The following is a 20572-nucleotide window of genomic DNA, read 5'->3' on the forward strand; positions in this document are numbered from 1 at the left end:
TGGACATCTAAGGGTTCCAGCACCATCTGTTTAAAAGTTCCCTTTCCACATGAATTACACTGGTGTCTTTGTCAAAAATCAACTGATCTTATATACAGCAGATGTATTCTGCCCCACTGGTCTATCTTGTCTATACACTAACATATACTCTTTTGATTATGTAGCTTTAGTAAAATTTAAAAACCAGGTAAAATAAATCCTCCAACACTGTTCTTTGTTTCAAGATTGTTTTGATTATTCTAGATCCTTCATATTTCCTTATAAATTTTAGAATCTGCTCATCAATTTCTATAAAAAAGTCTAAAGATTTTAACTGGAATTACATTGAAACATTAGATCAACTTGGAACAACTGATACTATAAAAATATTAAGTTTCTATCCATGAGCATCTCTATCTCTACATTCATTCTGATCTTCATAAATATCTCTCAGCAGTATTTCATGATTTGTGTATATGTGTTAAGTTATTCCTAATATTTAAGCCTTCTTCTCTTTGTGGTGGCTGGGTGGCTCAGTTGGTTAAGTGTCCAACTTCAGCTCAGGTCATGATCTCACAGGTTGTGCATTCGAGCCCCACATCAGGCTCTGTGCTGACTGCTCAGAGCCTGAAGCCTGCTTTGGATTCTGTGTGTCTCTCTCTCTGCCCTCCACTGCTCATGCCGTGTGTGTGTGTGTGTGTGTGTGTGTGTGTGTGTGTGTGTGTTTGAAATAAACATTAAAAAAAAACTTTTTAAAAAAATGTTCATTTATGTATTTTGAGAGAGAGAAAGCAAGCAAGCAACCAGGGGAGGGGAACAGAGAGAGAGAGAGAGAGAGAGAGAGAGAGAGAGAGAATCACAAGTCGACTCTGCACTGTCAGCATAGAGCCCCTGAAGGGAAGGCTCAAACTCACGAACCACGAGACCATGACCTGAGCCAAAATCAAAAGTCAGACACTTAACCGACTGAGCCCCCAGATGCCCCAGGATTTAAATCTTCTGAGGCCAAGTTTTCTGCTTGATTTACCTTAGCAAGCCTATCTCCCTATAGAGGTGGGTTTTACATTCAGGAGAAAGTGCCAAGCCCCAAAGGTCTGAGCAAATTATACAAAAGCATAGTTTTATACTTAAGGTGTTGATTTCTCTTTATTAAGAGCCAGATATGTTTTTTCTATACATCTAAAACAGAGAAAGTTCAACTATATCATTACAATGGATTTGATCCTAATGTGAAAATAATGTATTTCAGTTCTGTTTTCGTTTTGTCACTGTTATACTCTTTCTTCAATTCTTTGTTAGAATCAGAATTCTCAAAAGGCAACAAAAAGCAAAAATAAACAACTAGGACTACATCAAACTGAAAACCTGCACAGTGACGGAAACCATCAACAAAATGAAATGGTCAGCTACAGAATGAGAAAAAGTATTTTACGTTATATATCTGTAAGAGGCTAATATCTAAAATATATAAACCACTCATACAACTCAATAGCAAAAACCAGTCCATTTAAAAATGGGCAGAGGATCTGAAGAGACATTTTTCCAAAGAAGACATAGAGATGGCCAACAGGTACATGAAAATGTGTTCAATATCACTCATCATCAGAGGACTAAAAATCAAAACCACAATGAGACACCACCTCATACCTGTTATAATGGTCATTACCAACAAGATAAGAAATTACAAGTGTTGGCATGTGTGCAGAGAGAAGGGAACCCATGTGCACTGTTAGTGGGAATCGAAACTGGTGCAGCCACTGCAGAAAACAGTATGAAGAACCTCAAAAACCTAAAAGGAGAACCATTATATGATCCAGCAACTTCACTTCTGGATTTTTATCCAAAGGAAACAAAAACACGAACTTGAGAAGAGATCTGCACTCCAAGGTCACTGCACCATTACTTACAACAGCTCAGACATGAAAACAACCTAAGTGCCCATCAGTGAATGAATGAAGAAAATGGGGTAGGTGTGTGTGTCGGGGAGAGGGGAGGGTAATGAAATGTTGTTTGGTCCTAAAAAAGAAAGAGGGGCGCCTGGGTGGCTCAGTTGGTTAAGTGTCCGACTTCAGCTCAGGTCATGATCTCACGATTTGTAGGTTCGGGCCCCACGTTGGGCTCTGTACTATCAGTTCAGAGCCTGGAGCCTGCTTTGGACTCTGTGTTTCCATCTCCCTCTGCTCCTCCCCCATTTATGCTCTGTCTCTCTCTGTCTCTCAAAAAATAAATAAACGTTGAAAAGAATTTTAAATAAATAAAAAAGAAAGAAATCTTTCCATTTGCAACAATGTGAATGGACCCTGAGGGTATTATGCTAAGTGAAATCAGTCTGGCAGAGAAAAACAAATCCCATACAATCCTCATATTTATGGAATGTAAAACAAAAACAAAAACAAATCAAACTTGGAGCACCTGGGTGGCTTGGTTGGCCAAGCATCAGACATCAGACTCTTGATTCTGGCTCAGGTCATGATCTCACTGGACTATCAGTTCAAGCCCCACATTGGGCTCTGCAGTGATAGTGTGGAGCCTGCTTGGGATTCTCTCTTTCCCTCTATCTCTGCCCCTCCCCTGCTTGTGCCTTTTCTCACAATTAATAAATAAACATTTTTTAAAAACCTTACAGGTACGCTGAACGGATTGGTGGTTGTGGGGCTAGTGGGGGTGAGCAAGGGTAGGAAGAGCTGTGTAAAACGGGTGAAGGTGGTCAAAGGTGCAAATTTCCAGTTATATAAATAAATCTTGGGGATGCAGTATACAACATGGTGACTATATATAGTTAACAACCTGAATTGCATGTTTAAAAGTTGCTAACAGTAAATCTTAAAAGTTCTCATACCAAGAAAAAAAGCCTGTACATGTGGTGATTACTGTGATGATCATTTCACAACATATACATATAAAGAATCATTATGTTTTACATTTGAAACATAATTTATATGTGAATTATACCTCAATTTTAAAAAGAATCAGAATTCTCAGGCTGATACCTTTCTAAACCACTTCATAATTAACTAATTTGGGTACTAAAAAGAAGTATTTTACAGGTCTTGATGCTATTTTAAAAAGTATTTTATTTCAGGGGCATCTGGGTGGCTCAGTCGGTTAAGCATCTGACTTCGGCTCAGATCATGATCTGGTGGTTCATGAGTTCAAGCCCCGCATCAGGCTCTGTACTGACAGCTCAGAGCCTGGAGCCTGCTTTGGATTCTGTGTATTCCTCTCACTCTGTCCCTCCTCAGCTCTCTCTCTCTCTCTCCCCTCTCTCTCAAATATAAAAAAATATTTTAAAAAATTCAAGTATTTTATTTTATGTTCCAAAAGTTAATTTTTGGATCTAGTATGCTACAACTGTGCTACATTCACTGTTTAGTTCTAGCATTTGCTTAGTAGATTTCCTAGGATTTTCTACATCCACATCATTAAAGAGTTTTACTTCCTCCTTTCAAATCTCAACGATATTTATTTCGTTTTCTCAACTTATATTATGTAAAACACCCACTATCATTAAATAGAGGCAATGAGAGCAGACATCCCTGCCTGTTCAGTATCTTAGGAAAAAGCCTGCAATATTTCACCATTCGATACAATGCTAGCTGTGGGTTCCTCACAGATACCCTTTATCCAACTGAAAATGTTTCCTTCTTGTCCCAGTTTGCCAAGTTTTTATCATGAATGGATACTGAATTCTGTCCAATACAATTCTTGCATCAATCAAGATGATTAAATATTTTTTCTCCTTTGTTCTTTTAATGTCATGAATTACATGGTTTGGTTTCCAAATATTAAACCAATCTTGCAATCCTGTGATAAACTCTAGTTGGTCACGATGTATTTTTTTTATATATGTCATACAATTAGATTTTCTAATATATTGTTACGGATTTTTTTCATCTCTGCTATGATACTGGTCTATAATTTCCTTTCATTGTAATGTCCTTGACAGGTTTTTGTGTCAGGGTAATGCTGGTCTCATAAAACAAGTTAGGAATGACTCTTTGAAAATAGCTTGCACTTAAAAAAAAGAAAAAGAAAAAAAATTTTAAAAAAAGGGGGGGTGTCTGGGTGGCTCAGTCAGTTGAGTGTCAGGCTCAGGTCATAATCTTGCGGTTCATGGAATCGAGTCCCGCATCAGGCTCTGTGCTGACAGCTAGCTCAGAGCCTGGAGCCTGTCTTTGGATTCTGTGTCTCCCTCTCTCTCTGCCGCACCTCCCCCATTCATGCTGTTGCTGTCTGTCTCTCTCTCAAAAATAAATAAACATTAAAAAATTTAAAAAACAGCTTGCACTGAAGGCAATTTTTTAGAAGTAAAAGCAAGGAGTCATTGCCTGAATTTATATGATTTTTACCCTGATAGCTGAAAATGATTAAAGCCATGGTATTAAATGCAGTCAAGATATTTCAGAACAATGAGTTATCTTGAAACTCTTATTAGCAAATAAACTTCTCTCTTGAGGACTAAGTAGTTCTCTATTATGGCTCTTTTAAGTCAATTACTTTACTTGCCTAGAATTAAATCTCAGACAAAGGCCAAGCAATACTTAACCGGTTTTGGCACTAATCTCAGATTTTTCAGAACAGGTACTCCATGGGTTAAGAATAATCAATTCTTTAAACACTACTGAACATCTTTTTTTCCTTCTGTAATCAAATTATAATCTAGTTGAAAAAATCTTAAATAGAAAGACAAAACATTTTTTAGATTTAAAAAATAGCTTAATAGAAGAAAGATCTCAAGGTCATACAATCTTTAGGAGTTTAAGGGAGAAATTATTTCAGGCTAATGTACCCAGAAGAAGTTTTATAAATTATAAAGAAGGTCAAAGTTGAGCTCTATTTAAAAACCTAGGAAAAGAAAGCTTACTGCCCTGAGAGGCTGCCGCGGGCAGGAAGGCTAGAGGGCACAGAGGGCACCGCATAAATTCGGAGGCAAGAGGGCAATCCAGTCCGGCTGTACAGCCACGGTTAAGGGCACGGATCCTGAGGCCAGACTGCCTGGCTTCTCATCTCGGCTCTGCCACGTAAGGGTCCTATGACTCTGCACAAGCATAACCTCTTTATGCTCCAATCAATCTCCTTGAACAAAGGGGACAGAGCGTGCAACGAACTTCCCACTGTGACTATGTAAGTGAGCAGATTGTGGGAGACTCTGAGCACAAAGGCCAGCACAAAGAAAATGCTCCAAAAGTAATTTAAAAGGAGAGCCAAATAAACTTATAAATAAGCTCCTCCCAAGGCAGTCAAATTCCCTCAAGGAGTGAAACGGGGGGCTTGTTTAGAAATGTCACTTGCCATTAAACATGCTAAAGTAGTTTCATTTCCAAACAACAAAGTGTTCTCTTCCACCCATTCCAGCTTTCCATTCCCTGCCTGTAACACAGACCAGATCGATTTAGTTTTCAGGTGACTCTGTCACAAGATAAACATGACAGCGCAAGCACAGTGGTAAGTGACAGCTGATGCACAGCCTCAGTGCGGGGAACCACAAAACGTGGCGGGAACCGCAGAGAACGTGAGATCATCCACCTCATCTAAAGAAGGCCACTGACTGTTCCTAATACTGTGGTCAAGGATTACGAGGGCCCGATGTTGCCACAGTTCCCAATCTTCAAAAGACACTGAAGACGCAGATTTTTATGTGAAAGCTCCTGATTTTTATCTGTGCGCCATGTTGTAATGTGCTGCCACACAGACCTCCACTGCCCAGCCAAAGAGAACAGGCCTGACCTGTTCTGACCCATGTGCTGCCCGCCTGCCGTCTTTGATTCAGGGCATAATGACTAGAATAGGAAATCTGAACTGGATCAAATTAAGAGTTTGTAATTAACATTACAGGGCAGAGTTAATTAACCTCTTTTTAAAAGTAAACTCTACACCCCACGTCGGGCTCAAACTCAAAACCCCAAGATCAGGAGTCACATGCTCTACCAAGCGAGCCAGCCAGACACCTCAAATCACCCTTCGTCGATTCATACCCCTCAGCAGTGCTTCTACGGCTTTGTTTTCAGCACAGAGATCATTAGTAAGGTGGTTTATACATATTTTTAAGTGTATTATATGTGCTTTTTCAATCTCTTCTCCAGTCCACCCAGAGATTCTGATGAATACCTCCACAGTTGGTGTGTCATTGTTTGCTCAGTCTCTCTATTCCTGTCTCTACCTGTAGCCCCTCCCTCCCTAACCTATCCACTCTCTTCCTCTTCCCAATACACATACGCAAAGTCACATGATGGGTATCAATGGTAACCATTAAAAATAATACTGAAGGGGTTTTTTTCCTCTGAAATTATTGGAAAGAGTTTTGATTCTAGAGAAAGGCTTAAAAATAAATATTGCCTGCAGTTTAATCTTCCAGAGATAACTACTCTCAACACTGGACAGCACAATATACTGTGAAAGAGAAAATAAAGTGATCAAAATGATGTTCAGGAGAATTAATCTGTACCATTATCCAGAGCAGATTAAAATATGTTTATAACGCAGGCCTATGAAAAGTCATTTTTCATTTTGTATTTGCTGAAACACCATTACTCTTAAATTTAAAGGTTACCGACAGCACAAATGCTTAAAGAAAGAAAATGTGAATATTCTCAAAATTCTAGGAATACTTGAAACCACTGGATCACCACACATATTTCATTTACTGTAAGTGAAAATATTTTAGATGGCCATGAAAAACAGATCAGGTAAATTTAAGCCTCATTGCACAAAATCAGGCCATTGGTTTTTATGGGTCACATTCAAGACTGGTTACAAATTCATTTATATGTTCATTTCCTTGAATTCTTATACAAATGCATCATCTCCCAGCAGGACATTACTAGTAAGTATAGAACTCAGCAGTATTTTAAGTAGAATATTAGTAAATAAATTTACTGATGTGGTGCTTCCCTTCTCAAGACTGACGATATATTCTTGCCCAAAGTGCGTATAACCCGTTTCTTTGAGATTAGAGTCAAACAAACTCAAAGTGAGATATATTCTAGAAACAAAACAAGCCCCCTTAAATATGCAAAAATCATGAAACACAAAGAGAAGTTGAGGAATTGTTCATAGACGGATCCCAGATCAGAGGGGAAGGGCACTGCGAACTCACAGGAAGGGCACTGCGAACTCACAGACGGATCCCAGATCAGAGGGGTGGGCACTGTGACCTCACAGACGGATCCCAGATCAGAGGGGAAGGGCACTGCGAACTCACAGACGGATTCCAGATCAGAGGGGAAGGGCACTGGGAACTCGCAGACGGATCCCAGATCAGAGGGGAAGGGCACTGCGAACTCACAGACAGATCCCAGATCAGAGGGCAGGGCACTGTGAACTCACAGACGGATCCCAGATCAGAGGGCAGGGCACTGCGAACTCACAGACGGATCCCAGATCAGAGGGGAGGGCACTGCGAACTCACAGACAGATCCCAGATCAGAGGGCAGGGGCACTGTGAACTCACAGACGGATCCCAGATCAGAGGGCAGGGCACTGCGAATTCACAGACAGATCCCAGATCAGAGGGGAAGCATACTATAAAACACTAGCAAAGATCCTCTGATTCACTAAACTTTAATCAGGTTTCTCTGAGCCTGACTCAGCCCCATCCTTGGGCATGTCCTCCAAGAACCTAATATTAGATAGATTCCTACTGAGTCAGTTTAACCAGAATCCCTCACTCTCAATATCTGATCATCCTCAATCACCAACCATATTCTTTACTCCCCAGCTGGCACCCCCAGGTGACCCCTGATCTGCAATAATTCTATGGTAAATTTAGCCCTCTCACCCCTGCCCTATCAATGATGTTTCTCCTCTTTGTAATTTTCCATCTACTGGCACCGCCCCGCCCCTACCCCAGCTCCTTGGCTATCAATCCCAACCTTTCCTTGTATTTGGAATCCAGCCCAGCTCTATACTGCGGTCCCTCTTCTTCGACTGCAACGGTTCAAGTAAAATCTGGTTTTGCTCCTTTAACCACTGGCAGTCTTCAACAGGACTGAACTATGAAGTACAACCAGCAAATATGAAGATGGTTTGTAGAAGACTGTGCTAAGAGTATTTTTATCGATGTTGAATTATCTGAATTTGAGTTGCGCAGCAGTTTTCTATCACGGGGGTTGGCAAACTTTTTCTGTAACAGGATTAAATAGCCAATATTTCAGGCATACAGGGCCACATACGGTTTCTGTGACATATTCTCTGTTGCTTTTGCTTTTCACAACCCTTTGAAAAGGGAAATGACAATGAGGCATGGCAGAGTAAAGGATCATGATGTCTGCAACTTGTTCTCGAATGACTCAACAATAACAATGATAATATGTATAAGAGAAATAAAACACAGGGTAAAATGTTCACAAATGGTAAATCTAGGTGAAAGCTGAGAGTTATTCCTTATACTATGCTTGCAACTTCCCATTAAACTTGACTTGTATCAAAATGAAAGGTTAAGATTTACCAAAAAAGGGGCACAGATATCCCTGGGGGTTTAAACCTGGACACCTCAGTGTGCAGACATGGGGCCTGGCTCTGGCAGCTCAAGCAGAAGAGGAATGAGAACTGTCATAAAGCAAGAGGTATTCTGGCACCAAGGTCACTTCCATACATACCCATGTGTCCAGAGGTACCTAGATTCTCCGGTCATCACCAGCAAACTCCGACGAGGCAACAAAACCGGCACTGTGATGCCGTCTGGGTGCTTAAAGTCCATGACAACCTGGAAGGAAAAACAAAAGCATGAAGATGAATCCAAAATGTCATGTACTCCAAGGGCAAGAATGATTCATTGATTCTGGCTCTCATTCTAGGTTAACAGGGATTGAAGCATGATAATGCTTACAGAAGAATACAGCATGATGGGCCTCAAACTCTTCAGTGCACATAAAAATCAACTGAATGAACATTTCACCCATAGGCTCAAACTCAGCAGGTCAAAGATAAGACTCAGGAAACTGCATTTCTAACAGTCACCCCAGGAAATTATGATGCAGGTGGTCTGAGGACCACACATACAATGCAAAACACTGGGGCAGTGGTCAAATGCTAGGACTGGGGGCTGAAACATTCATATCCTGACTCTTCCATTTACTCACCATATGACCCAGGACAAGCCAGTTAACCCCTCTGTGCCTCAGTTTCCTCAGTCCTTATAGGATTATTACATGAATTAAATATATATAATTAATATAAATGACAATATCTGGTGCATAAGCATAAAAATTCTATAATATAATTATTCAAAGGATATTAAAAATTAATTAATAACCCCCCCAAATAACTATTAGATGCCTATTCTCATATAACCCATTTTGCCTTTAAAGTCATATAACATATTGGATACTAAAGGCTAATTTATAGGAGACAATCAAACAACACAGGAACATCTTCAGTAACTCTTCCTAAGTTGTACTCAAATATTATTATGAATAACAACCTATTAAGATACAACGCCTAGAAAACTATTTTTGTCCTCAAGAACCCAAACACCAAAGAGTTCAGTCTAAACACAGGAGCAGCTGACAAAGGTGACCTTAGAAGGCATGCCATCAGGCTAAAAAATATCTTTAAGTGAACAAATCAATCCACTTGAAAAATAAATATGACAACCAAGTGTCAGCAGGATGAACAGCATTTAGCATAACATCTTTGTTAAAGGTGAACTTTTAGCACAGTACCTCGCCTCATAACTGTTAGCTACTACTAGTATCTGTTCTAAGTAGATAATAGACATGAAAATTCTTCATAAACTACAAAGAATTATACAGAGCCAAGCTGCTTTTCTCCTTTCTCATCTGCTTTTGGAAATATGGAAAATAAAGTAAAATGATAGAACTTCATTTTCTAACAATTATCTGTTCCAAATAACCACATTTGGAATTTCAAATAACGATGCTCTAAAAACATATTTATAAGCACTGCAGATGAATTCTTAAGTTATGGGGGTGAAGTATAGTGATACCCACAGCTTTCCAAAATGTATTTGTAAGATGACGGACTCATAAGAGAATGGATAGATGAATAAGTATTTGATAAAGCAAATAAGTTAAAAAGGTAACTGTATGTTCTAGGTGGTGTGTATAGGTATCTGCTTACAGTTCGTTCAATTTTCCTATATGAAAATTTTCATACTAAAATGTTGGGGAAAGGGGAGAAAAACCCACTTTGACTCACTTTTTAAACCAATACATGTGGGTTTCAATCTTCTAAAGAAACACTAAGGTCCACACAGAGGAAAGAATGACAAGCACACTTATTAATTTTTTTTTATTGGAGGAAATCATTTGTGGCTTAAGAAAATGAAAACTGCTGACAGGAAACTATTCTGAGAGACTGGACTCCCATTGACTCCTTAGGTGAATATTTAGTTTTCACTGTGTGAGATATCAAAGGCCACAACGGTGGGTGAGAAACATGTCCTCGTCCACCCAGACGTTGCAGGTCCTGGCTAATTACCACTCAACGTGCGTTACAAATATACGGTGCCTATTTACTTGTGAAATTCAAACACATTTCCTTCCATCAGCAGAGAGTAATGATTTTAAAATAGGGAAATCTCAGTTTAAACAAATGATCAGAACTAACGAGTATAAACTCGACACTAATTATTTGGGAAATATTTGTTCTGAATACAGAAGTCAAGTTTCAAGGAAGAAAAAGACACTACCAAATAAGCCAAATTTTATGGAAATTAGGTTAGAAAATACACAATACTTATTAATGATGATCTATTAGTTTGCCAGACAGGCTCACAGAATTCAGAAGAACGGTTTACTCACTGTTTACCACTTTATTATAAAATGATATGATAAAGGACCCAGATGAACATCCACACGGAAGAGACACACAGGACACGGCGCGTGGGAAGGGGTGCACAGCCTCCAGGGCCTCGAGAGTGTGCTCCTCTCCCAGCACCTCCACACATTCACCAGCCCAGCAGCTCTCTGAGCCCCATACTACTGGGATTTTTACGAAGGCCTCATCACGTAGGCATGATTGGTTACTAACTTTCCCCTGTGGAGGAAAGGGAACGGGACTGAAAATTCCAAGCTTCTAACCTTGGCTTTGTCTTTCTGGTGGCCAGCCACCACCCGCCATGTCACTAGAACAGGACACTGCCATCCCCCCGGGGATTCCCAGGGACGTAGGCAGTCTATGTCAGGAACCTGGGTGAAGGACCCAACATTACAACAAACACTGCTCCTCGTTCTCCTCTTATTTGGGAAATTTGCAAGTGTGTTAGAAGTTCTGTGCCAGGAATTGGGGACAAAGGCCAATGTATATGTTTTCTATTACCTCACGGGTACACAATGTGAGAGTTTAGTTGTTTTCAATTTAAGAAAGTAATTTTTATTTATGAAATTAAAAGAAAACTAAATTTTTCTTAAAACAGTCCATCATAAAAGACTGCCATTATCATCATATTTATTTAAAATATCTGTATCTTAACTAAACAATGCTTGTTAAGACAAAAAAGAAAAGACTTTTTAAAAAATTCACAAAGGATTCACAATCAATAACGTTCCCAGCAACTGCCAAATCATTCTGCCAACAGGACAGCTTTGCCCCACAGGAGCTTTTTCCAATTATTCCTTTTGGTTTTACCTATTTTCCTTATTTTCCGAGATGGCAAAGTCAATAAAGATCAAGGTCCCAGAAAGTCTGCGAGGTGTGACGGAGAATGATGTTCAGTTCAAAGCAAGCAAACACAAAATTCTAGACTCTCTGATCTTATGAAACCTTTATGCGTCCAAAGTACAACAGAAATAAAAACCCCAGACACAGCCCTCACTCTGTCCCTCAAGTCAAGATGATTCATGACAGAAAAGTACATGAAATAAACAGATCTCCGTGTCCGCTCAGTAGGAAAATGAAGAGTACACTGCGGCTGGGAGCGCTTCCAAGAAAGAAGACAAACTTAACCTGGATCCTTACTGGTTAGAAATTCGGATTGAGATCATGAACCTTCTAAAACCCTGAACAGTGTATGTACAGGAGACAACATGATGTGAAGCATGATGTGTGAGTCACAGAGAATGATGAAGGCTGATCGGGCAGAAGTCACCATATTTGACAGAAGAAATTATCCCACAGCTCAGAACGCTGCAGGAGAGAGAGGTCCATCTGCTGCCCACTGCCTGTCAAATATGAATCTTCTGTGACTGCACTGATGTTTTCATTGGATCCACATGAAGCAAGAATGTGCCTATTTTAAATAGCAAACAAGGGGGCTCCAGGATGGCTCAGGTGGTTTTAAGCTACAGGCTCAGCTGATGTCACGATCTCATGGTTTTTGAGTTCCAGTCACACACGGGGCTCTGAGATGACAGCGTGGAGCTGCTTGGGATTCTCTCTCCCTCTCTGCCCGCGCAATCTCACCCCTGCTTCGCTTCCTCAAAAATAAATAAATAAACATTTTTTTAAATGGCAAACAAGTGACTCTACATGTGTCTTCCAGGCCGTGTCTACCACATTTGGACAAGTGGGAAACGAGAAAAGGAAAAGGAAAGAGAGTCACGAATGTAAGTATACAAAACTGAAGCTACAAACTATTTACAGAAAGATACGGGTCATGTCAAAACTGTTTACATACTTTCCTTGGGTCATAAATACAGAATCCCAGTGTATCACGAGATAATCAGTCCACTACGGGGGAGAAGAGGAACTTAGAACATTTTTAGTCAAACAAATAATAGTTTTCTGTCTCTCTACAAAACATGATGCCCCTAAATGTATACTTTGCTAAGCTGGAAAGTAGCTGGAAGAAAAGTCTGCTGATAGACCGTATTATTCCAGAGCAGAGGAACAAAGGGGAAATTTTCTCCGGGACACTTGGAGAAAAATGGCTGATGTCAATGACCTTTCAATCTCCTACCTACACCATATAAGTGTGCTCAGTTTCCATTCTCTAAAGCACATTAACATCAAAGACTAAAACAAACCTATTTCCCTTCCCTGACTCTTATTAGCAAGATGTTTCCAAACAACAACAAAAACGGGACCCTTGAAATTTGCTAAATTGCTTGAAAGCTGAGAAGTCAAGGTCACCAAGTCTTGTGACACTCAAAGGAAAGAAACCATGGAACCCACACGCCCCGGACATTCGAGACCCAGGCTCTCCCACTTGAAAATCACTGTAAACAAACTCTACTCCCCCGTTCTGCAGTCAGAAGCAATTTTGTAATGTCCAGGCCTCAATATTCTAGTCATGAGGGCAAAGCCGCACATCAGAACACACAGACGAGATGGCACTTTGAGGCACAGCAAAGTGGTCCCTCAAGTAGTCCGTGCAGGAGCGAACTGCCACTGTGGCCCAAACACCGCCCCCCCACCTCTGAGAGGGGATGCGAGAGGCAGAGCACCATGTGAGTTCCTGGGGTGAAAACTCCCCGCTCGTCAGGGACCACGCCTGCATTTAGGCTCCACACCTGGCAACCCGCCTGCCTGGGAAGGGGACAGGTGAAACAAGCAACATTAGGCTGACATCTTAGAAGAAAACACCACAAACAACTCTACTTGAGAGCATATGTCAGCAAATTCCACCTTTCAAAAACAACTCTGCCTTACAAAACGAGGCTCCGCTGCTGAAAGCATAGAAGCTGGCATCTCTGCATCTTCTCCCCAAATACACATGATTTTGAACTGTTTTGTCTGGCTGAGCTCAAGTAGAATGTAAAACAAAAGTGGAAGCATTTCTTTAGTTTAATGGTCTAAATATATTTGCAAGAGGCACAAAAGAAAGCAAAGTAAACATTGCTCAACAGAAGAACAAGCTTGGAAAAGAAAAGACGCTGAACTGGAGATACTTCAGCCACCACTGAATATTACAAGGGCTTACTTCACGTGCCTGTAACATATTCATGCTCACGAGTTTGCACTGGGACAACTTGCTATCAGCTTTCATTTATCACATGGAGGCTTCATTCTTCTGCAGGAACTGTGAAAGGAAAATCCACATCCCCCAAAATCGGAATCCAAAAACAAGAGTCAATTACAAACCACTTCAGTCAAATTTAGTTTTACTTTATATATGACAAAACTCCAAAGGTAATGAAACATTTTGGCTTTTTTATTTTATCCTGATTTACTTGTTAGATTCTGTCTAGTAGATTATACTCAAAAAATATTTTTGAATCAATAAAGTCACCATAAACAATTGATTTGAAAAGAGCAGGGTGATGTACCTTATATTTTTGGACAGAAAGCTTCCAAAATTCCATTTATTTATTTTCTGAGCTTTCCTCCTTAAACAAAGTAAGTCAACAGATTCATATACACAGATAACCACAGTGAGACAGCTAAAATAAAAAGAACTATAGTAGTCATGAGTGTATCTATTCCTGACGCCCTAGCTTACTCCTCACAGAGCAAAACTCACTTATTGGACTAGCTTTCACAGGTACTATAACGAGATACCACCTCACATCTCTTAGAATGGCTACCATCAGAAGGAAGGAACGGAGGGAGGAGGAAGGACGAAAAGTCAAACAAGTATTAAAGAGTTAAAGATGTGGAGAAAAGAGAAAACTTGTGCAGTGCTGGTGGAAATGCAAACTGGTGCAGCCCCTGGGGAAACAGTGTGGAGGTTCCTCAAAAAGTTAAAACTAGAACTACCCTCCGATCCAGCAATTCTACTTCTGGGCATTTACCCAAAAGAAATGAAAGCACTAACTCAAAAAGATCTCTGCACCTTCATGTTCATAGCAGCACTGTTTACAACAGCCAGGACATGGAAACAACCTAAGTGTCCATCGATAGATGAATGGATAAAGAAGATGTGATATTTATACACAACAGAATATTATTCAGCCATTAAAAAGAAAGATATCTTGCCATTTGTGACAACATGAATGGACCTGGACCAGGAGGGCATTATGCTGAGTAAAATAAGTCAAACAGAGAAAGACATGGCACATGAGCTCACTTAATATGTGGAATACAAAAAAGGAAAAACACCAAATGCACAGATAGAGAACAGATGGGGTTGCCAAAGGCAGGGAGTGCGGGGTGGGTGAGATGCATGAACAAACTTCCAGGCACAGAGCAGTAAATCGTGGGGACGTAAGGTACAGCATGATGACTAAGAGTAATACCGTGGTATGTATTTGAAAGCTGCTGAGAGATCTTAGAAGCTCTCATCACAAGGGGAAAAAACTGTAATGATATGTATGGATAGACACTGACCAGACTAACTGTGGGGATCATTCTGCAAAATACACATATGCCAAGTCATTATGGTGCATGCCCAAAACTAATACAGTGTTACACCCAAAACTAATACAATGTTATGTCAATTACATCTCAATTACAAACAAAACAAAAAACCAAAAACTATGAAATATGCACCAAAAACAACTCCTCCTTGCTGGCGTGAGACCCATGCTAACGTTAGCATCGGCAGTAGGAGCGGCAGCTTACTGTTAAATTCTTCTCAACGCGGTACAACTAAAATTCAAAAATTATTGAATTTTACTTTTCAACTTCAATCTGTGAGTTACCAATAGAGATAAGCTAGAACCCAACTCTCCCAACTTGTCCAATGCTGAACCTGATCCCTGTGCGAAAACCTAAGGATCTGGACACAAGACACACAGACCGACTTTTTCAGTTTCTAGCACTACAACGGGACATTTGATTGGATGATCATTACAGCTGCCACTGGGTGCCTATGTTACTTCATTTCTATTTATTTGGTGAAAGATTAATATGAAATCCTACTGCCTTTGGTGCTGATACTATACATATTGTAACTCAACGACTCAGAATTCTAGCTAAATATCATAATTAATTGTCCATGAGACAGCCTTCATCTCAGACATTCTGAATCGGAATAAACCGCAGTACCTGCTCTAGAAAAAGGTAGTCTAGAGAAATATCTCTAGGTATTTCTAAAGAACAGAAATGAACCAGAGGGACCTCAAATACATAAATATCAGATACAGGCTATAAAACAGATTCTTACCAAGTTTACAGATATAAATGCTAAGCCTGAAAATTTCAGCAGAGAACTGGAAATGATTTTTTTAAAAGACACCGTAAACATGAAAAAAAAAAAAACCAAGTAGATACTCCATAACAAATAAATACCATGACTGAAACTAGGCCACTGATGAATGGGTTTAATAGCAATCAGACATGGCTGAAAAAAAGAATCAGTGACAGAATAAACTGTCTGGAATAGAGCATGGACAGACAAAATACACTAAACACAGAAGAGAGGGCAAGCAAAATAAAGTCTACAGAAAACAGGCAGATGGACAGAGAACAGCACAGAGGCAAAATCTACAGGGATAATGGCTCAACGTTTTTCAAAATTGATGGGGAAAAAAATCCATAGGATCAAGAAACCCGATAAATCCCAAGAGTAAATAAACCCACCAAAATAAGCAGAATAATCAGGCACATCAAAATAAAAGCATCTGGCTGGCTCAGTCGGTTGACCGTCTGACTTTGGCTCAGGTCACGGTCTCACCACTTGTGGGTTCGAGCCCCACGCTGGACTCTGTGCTGACAGCTCAGAGCCTGGAGCCTGCTTCAGATTCTGTGTCCTCTCTCTGCCCCTCCCATGCTCATGCTCTGTCTCTCTCTGTTTCTCAATAATAAATAAATGTTAACCAAAAAAAAATTTTTTTAATAAATGCTTTAAAAAAATAAAAGTAAAGAAAACACAAGATAAAGAAAAAAAATCTTAAGAGAAGCCAGAGAAATAAAGAAAGGTCATGAGAGTGGTAACAGGAGCCACAAGGAAGTCAGTGAAATCCTGCACACACTATAAGGAACTGCCAACTGCAAATGCTGTACCCAGTGAGCGGAGCCTGAAGGATGAAGCTGAGCTGAAGACACTGCAGACAGAACAGGGCAGCCAGCAGCACGCCTGGATGAAAGGAAATTTAAAAGTTGTACACTGTGGAAAAGGAAAATGATCTCAGATGGGAGGTCTGAGATCAAAGAACGAAGAGTACAGAAAATGGTATGATCTCTGAGGGCATAAATCAGGGAAGCAGCCAAAAAAAGTGAAGAGAATTCAAATGCATACTAATAACAGTCTGTAAATTATAAGGGAGTCATGGAGTTAAAGCGTTCTGAAGTTCTTATACTCTTCAGCAAAAAAGTAAAGATAACCAATTAAGCTTTGACGCTGACTGAATCTCAAGTAATTGTGATAAGTGAAAGAAACCATACAGCAAAGAGTATATACTGCATGACTCCTGTATAAAAAACCTCTGGAAAATACCATGTAACCTAAGGTGTTAAGGGACGGAGGGCACATTCATTATCTTGAGAGTGGTGAGGCTTTCTTTTAACAGGTGCCACTTACTGACAATTACACCTCTAGGAGCTGTTCTTAGAAGAAAATGTTATAGGGTGTAGTGAAAACTACTTGAAAGCAAAATTCACAATCTTAGAAACGTATGTCAGGAATGTTTCCCAGGTTCTATACTGATCGATTGGTAGACAATTAAACAGAGCAGGTAACTGAGGAAGAACCAAAGTCTTTCTGTTTTGTATGGGAGAATAGCAGTGGGAGGTAAATGACTGAAGACAAAGACAATGAGTTCAGATTTAGAAAAAAAGAAAACATCTTTTAGAGAGATGGATATTCAAGTATAAAGTCTGAGGTAGGGATGTAAGGACGCAGGTCTGAAACTGACTCCATGAGACAATAGAAGGGCACACAGTGCCCAAGGCAGGAGGGACCACCCTTGTAACACCCAATCGGGAAAGGCCAGCTAACACCTTTAACATTTCTAAGGGCGGGCCTAAAGATGGAGGCTAAGACTAGTCACACCCTATGTGAGGGTCCTGGGCCCACTCTGATTGGTCAATACTCTAAATGTTGTGATTGGGTCCCACCAAAAGTAACAAATATTCTAGGCAATGTGAATGGTTAAACCTGCTGTCAAAAATATTGTATAAATAATGATTGGATCACTGTACCTATGTCACAATTTCCTGTAACTCCCCCTTCCCAAACTCATAAGGGCCCCGCCCTGCCTTCTTTCGGGGCCCACTCCACATGGATCCAGTACATTGGTGGAGTCTGTGAGCCTGTGCTTATATAAGCCCGTAATAAAGCCCTTTGCTTTTGAATGCGTGATTAGGCCTCCCTGGCAGTCTCTGGTTTTTGGGGGCGATATTAAAATCTGGGCATAACAGGGACAGGGCCGTCAAGGCTGGAAATATTTTTCTATCTCCCACATTGCTTGTGAAAATGCGCCATTACTCCTGGAAAGCACAACACGGCCTGAGTGTTTGCTGACCCCCAGCAACCCTCCAACAGGCTCACACACGTCTCCTCTCACCGGCTGGGCTGTAGCTGAATAAGCCAAGCACTCTGCCATCCACACCTGTTGCGCGGGTACCTGGTTTAATGGTCTATGATGCAAACCAATGAAACGGACTTAAGATAGGTTTCTTTCCTCTATAAATCAGGTTGAATGCTGTTGACAAACTCAGTAGAAGTGGACAAAATAATGAACTGTTGTAACAGATGTGACAGTTCAATAATAAAACCTTGGAAATAAAAACATCAAAAGCTAAAACCCTAGGAGGTTCCATAGCTTTTGCTTTGCTTTAAAGGAATGAAAACCAGAAAGACAAGGCAGACCGTGGACTCTCACACAAAGGACCCACATCAAAATGCTGGTGAGTAAATTTATATGTGAGTTAAAACAAAATGTTTGCAACATGTATGTATCTTTTATTACTATTATCCCCAAATTTCAGTGACTTCTCAGCGAGCAGCCAACCAGTGGTTCCAACTTCATCTCCTAAAATTGGCCTCTAGTGTAGTTTTCTGCACTCAACTGATATTTTATTCCAGTTCTACGTACCTGGAGTGACATAATGCTGCTATCTTGCTACAAAACAAATGTACAAATTCTACCTGAAAAGATCCAAGAATTGGTACTTGGAAGGCTCCAAAAACAACAAAATGTTCTATTTTATGATGTTGCAACATGAAACAGACTCAGCAGATTACTGGCCGAAATAGGCATATCTCTTTGCCTTTATCCTTACTGTAAGGGCATGAATATTACTGCATAGAAAGGAGATAAAGAGTACACTTTTAAAATTGTCAGCAGAACCTTGGGGCACCTGGGAGACTCAGTCGGTTTAGCCTTGGACTTTGGCTCAGGTCATGACCTCATGGTTCATGAGTTCAAGCCCTACGTGGGGCTCTGTGCTGACAGCTCAGAGCCTGGAGCCTGCTTCAGATTCCGTGTCTCCTTCTCTCTCAAAAATAAACAAACATTAAAAAATAGTGAGCAGGACCTCATTTTCCCAATTGATACAAAAGGGAATTTTGGCTTCTAAGAGACCTTGAAAGATAAGAAAATTACACAAAAATAAGAATTTTCAGAACACAAGTCAGGAGAGGAAATACTTACGTGAAAATAGAATTTGATTATAAAAGCAAACAGGACCAAGTAAAGTAAAGCATTTATTTCTGGCCCACAGACCAGCAGATCTACTCCTCCATAGAAGTTCTGAATGTCAGGGGCACCCCGGATAAAAGGAAAAATGAAGATGTGGCCCAACACCATGTTGTCTGTACTAATGAAACTAACTATGCCACGTGAAAGTTACACTCTCTTCCCACACCGAAGTCAATGTACAGGCGCCGTACCACGGCTGTGGATACAAAGCGGCCCTGCACGCACACATGCACCCACACCCACACATGCACAAAACGGAGGAGAAATATATACCCCCTTGGATGGCAGACCGTCGTCTTTTTGATGCTGGGGACACTACTGAGATGAGAGGAAATATCACAAACGTGCCATCAAGGACAGAGAAGGGAAAAAGGATCTATGCAGCAGACACAACTTATCTGACAGAACTTCACCGATGGGAATATCCCAAGGACTCTCAGAAGTCTGGGGCCTGGAATCAAGATAAAAAAAAGAACAAACAAATTGTGAGGGCTCAACTTGAGATTAAAGATAAAGCCAGGATGCCAAGGGGCCAGACTGTAGTAGCTGTTTCAAGTTCAAGAAAGTAGCTTTGTTTTCTTCCCCCAATTTGTGCTGAGGATCAGAAAATAATGACACATTTGTCTGTTAAGGCAACAACTCCTCAAAGAGAAGTAGCCCAGGAGTCGTTCCCTACCTACAGGAGGTGATGAGAAGTCCTCCAGGATCAGAACGTGTGCGGGGCACAGTACGCAGAGACCAGGCTGGAGAAAACCCGCACAGCCCACAGCATTCCGCTCGCCAGACAGAAAGGGGGTTGCCCAAGACAGCTCACAAAAAAGTTTATTCAATGCCTTAAGCTTTCAGAAGATCAAGCTGGACTCAGTAACTATCTGCTAAAAGCATAAGCCTGGAGAGAGAGCAGGTAATACAATGAAAGATGCAGCCCTCTAGCAGGCATTCAGTAGAAAAATCTTCACCAAAGACCCAACTGCCCAGCCAACTCAGGTGCAGAAATCATCATAATAAAAAAATATTTACTGGGGACACCAAGCTGACTCAGCTGGCAGACATGCAACTCTTGATTTGGGGGCTGTGGGTTCAGGCCCCACATTAGTTGTGGAGAGTACTTTGAAAAAATAAAGTAAGAGGCACCTGAGTGGCCCAGTCAGTTAAGCAACCCTTTGTTT

At 40.6% G+C, this 20572-nt stretch overlaps 1 protein-coding gene across 9 annotated transcripts in view; it reads right to left on the minus strand.

Moving 5' to 3' along the window:
• Nucleotides 1-4220: 4220 nt before the first annotated feature.
• Nucleotides 4221-20572, minus strand: part of ALKBH8 (alkB homolog 8, tRNA methyltransferase) — a 36439-nt gene continuing 20087 nt past the window's right edge. For 3 of the 9 annotated variants that reach the window (XM_029957668.1, XM_029957665.1, XM_029957667.1), the window contains exons 8-9: nucleotides 8577-8683; nucleotides 7255-7458 (exon numbers count right to left, since the gene is read on the minus strand). In XM_029957668.1, the coding sequence (XP_029813528.1) occupies nucleotides 7320-7458; nucleotides 8577-8683 (246 nt within the window). In that variant the 3' untranslated portion in view covers nucleotides 7255-7319. Of the gene's footprint in view, nucleotides 7459-7850; nucleotides 8102-8576; nucleotides 8684-19676; nucleotides 19855-20572 lie in introns of those variants that run through there. The other 6 variants (XM_029957671.1, XM_029957666.1, XM_029957672.1 and 3 more) reach the window with 6 other exon arrangements.

This window comes from Suricata suricatta, chromosome 11 (assembly GCF_006229205.1).
Source record: "Suricata suricatta isolate VVHF042 chromosome 11, meerkat_22Aug2017_6uvM2_HiC, whole genome shotgun sequence".
NCBI lineage: Eukaryota > Metazoa > Chordata > Mammalia > Carnivora > Herpestidae > Suricata > Suricata suricatta.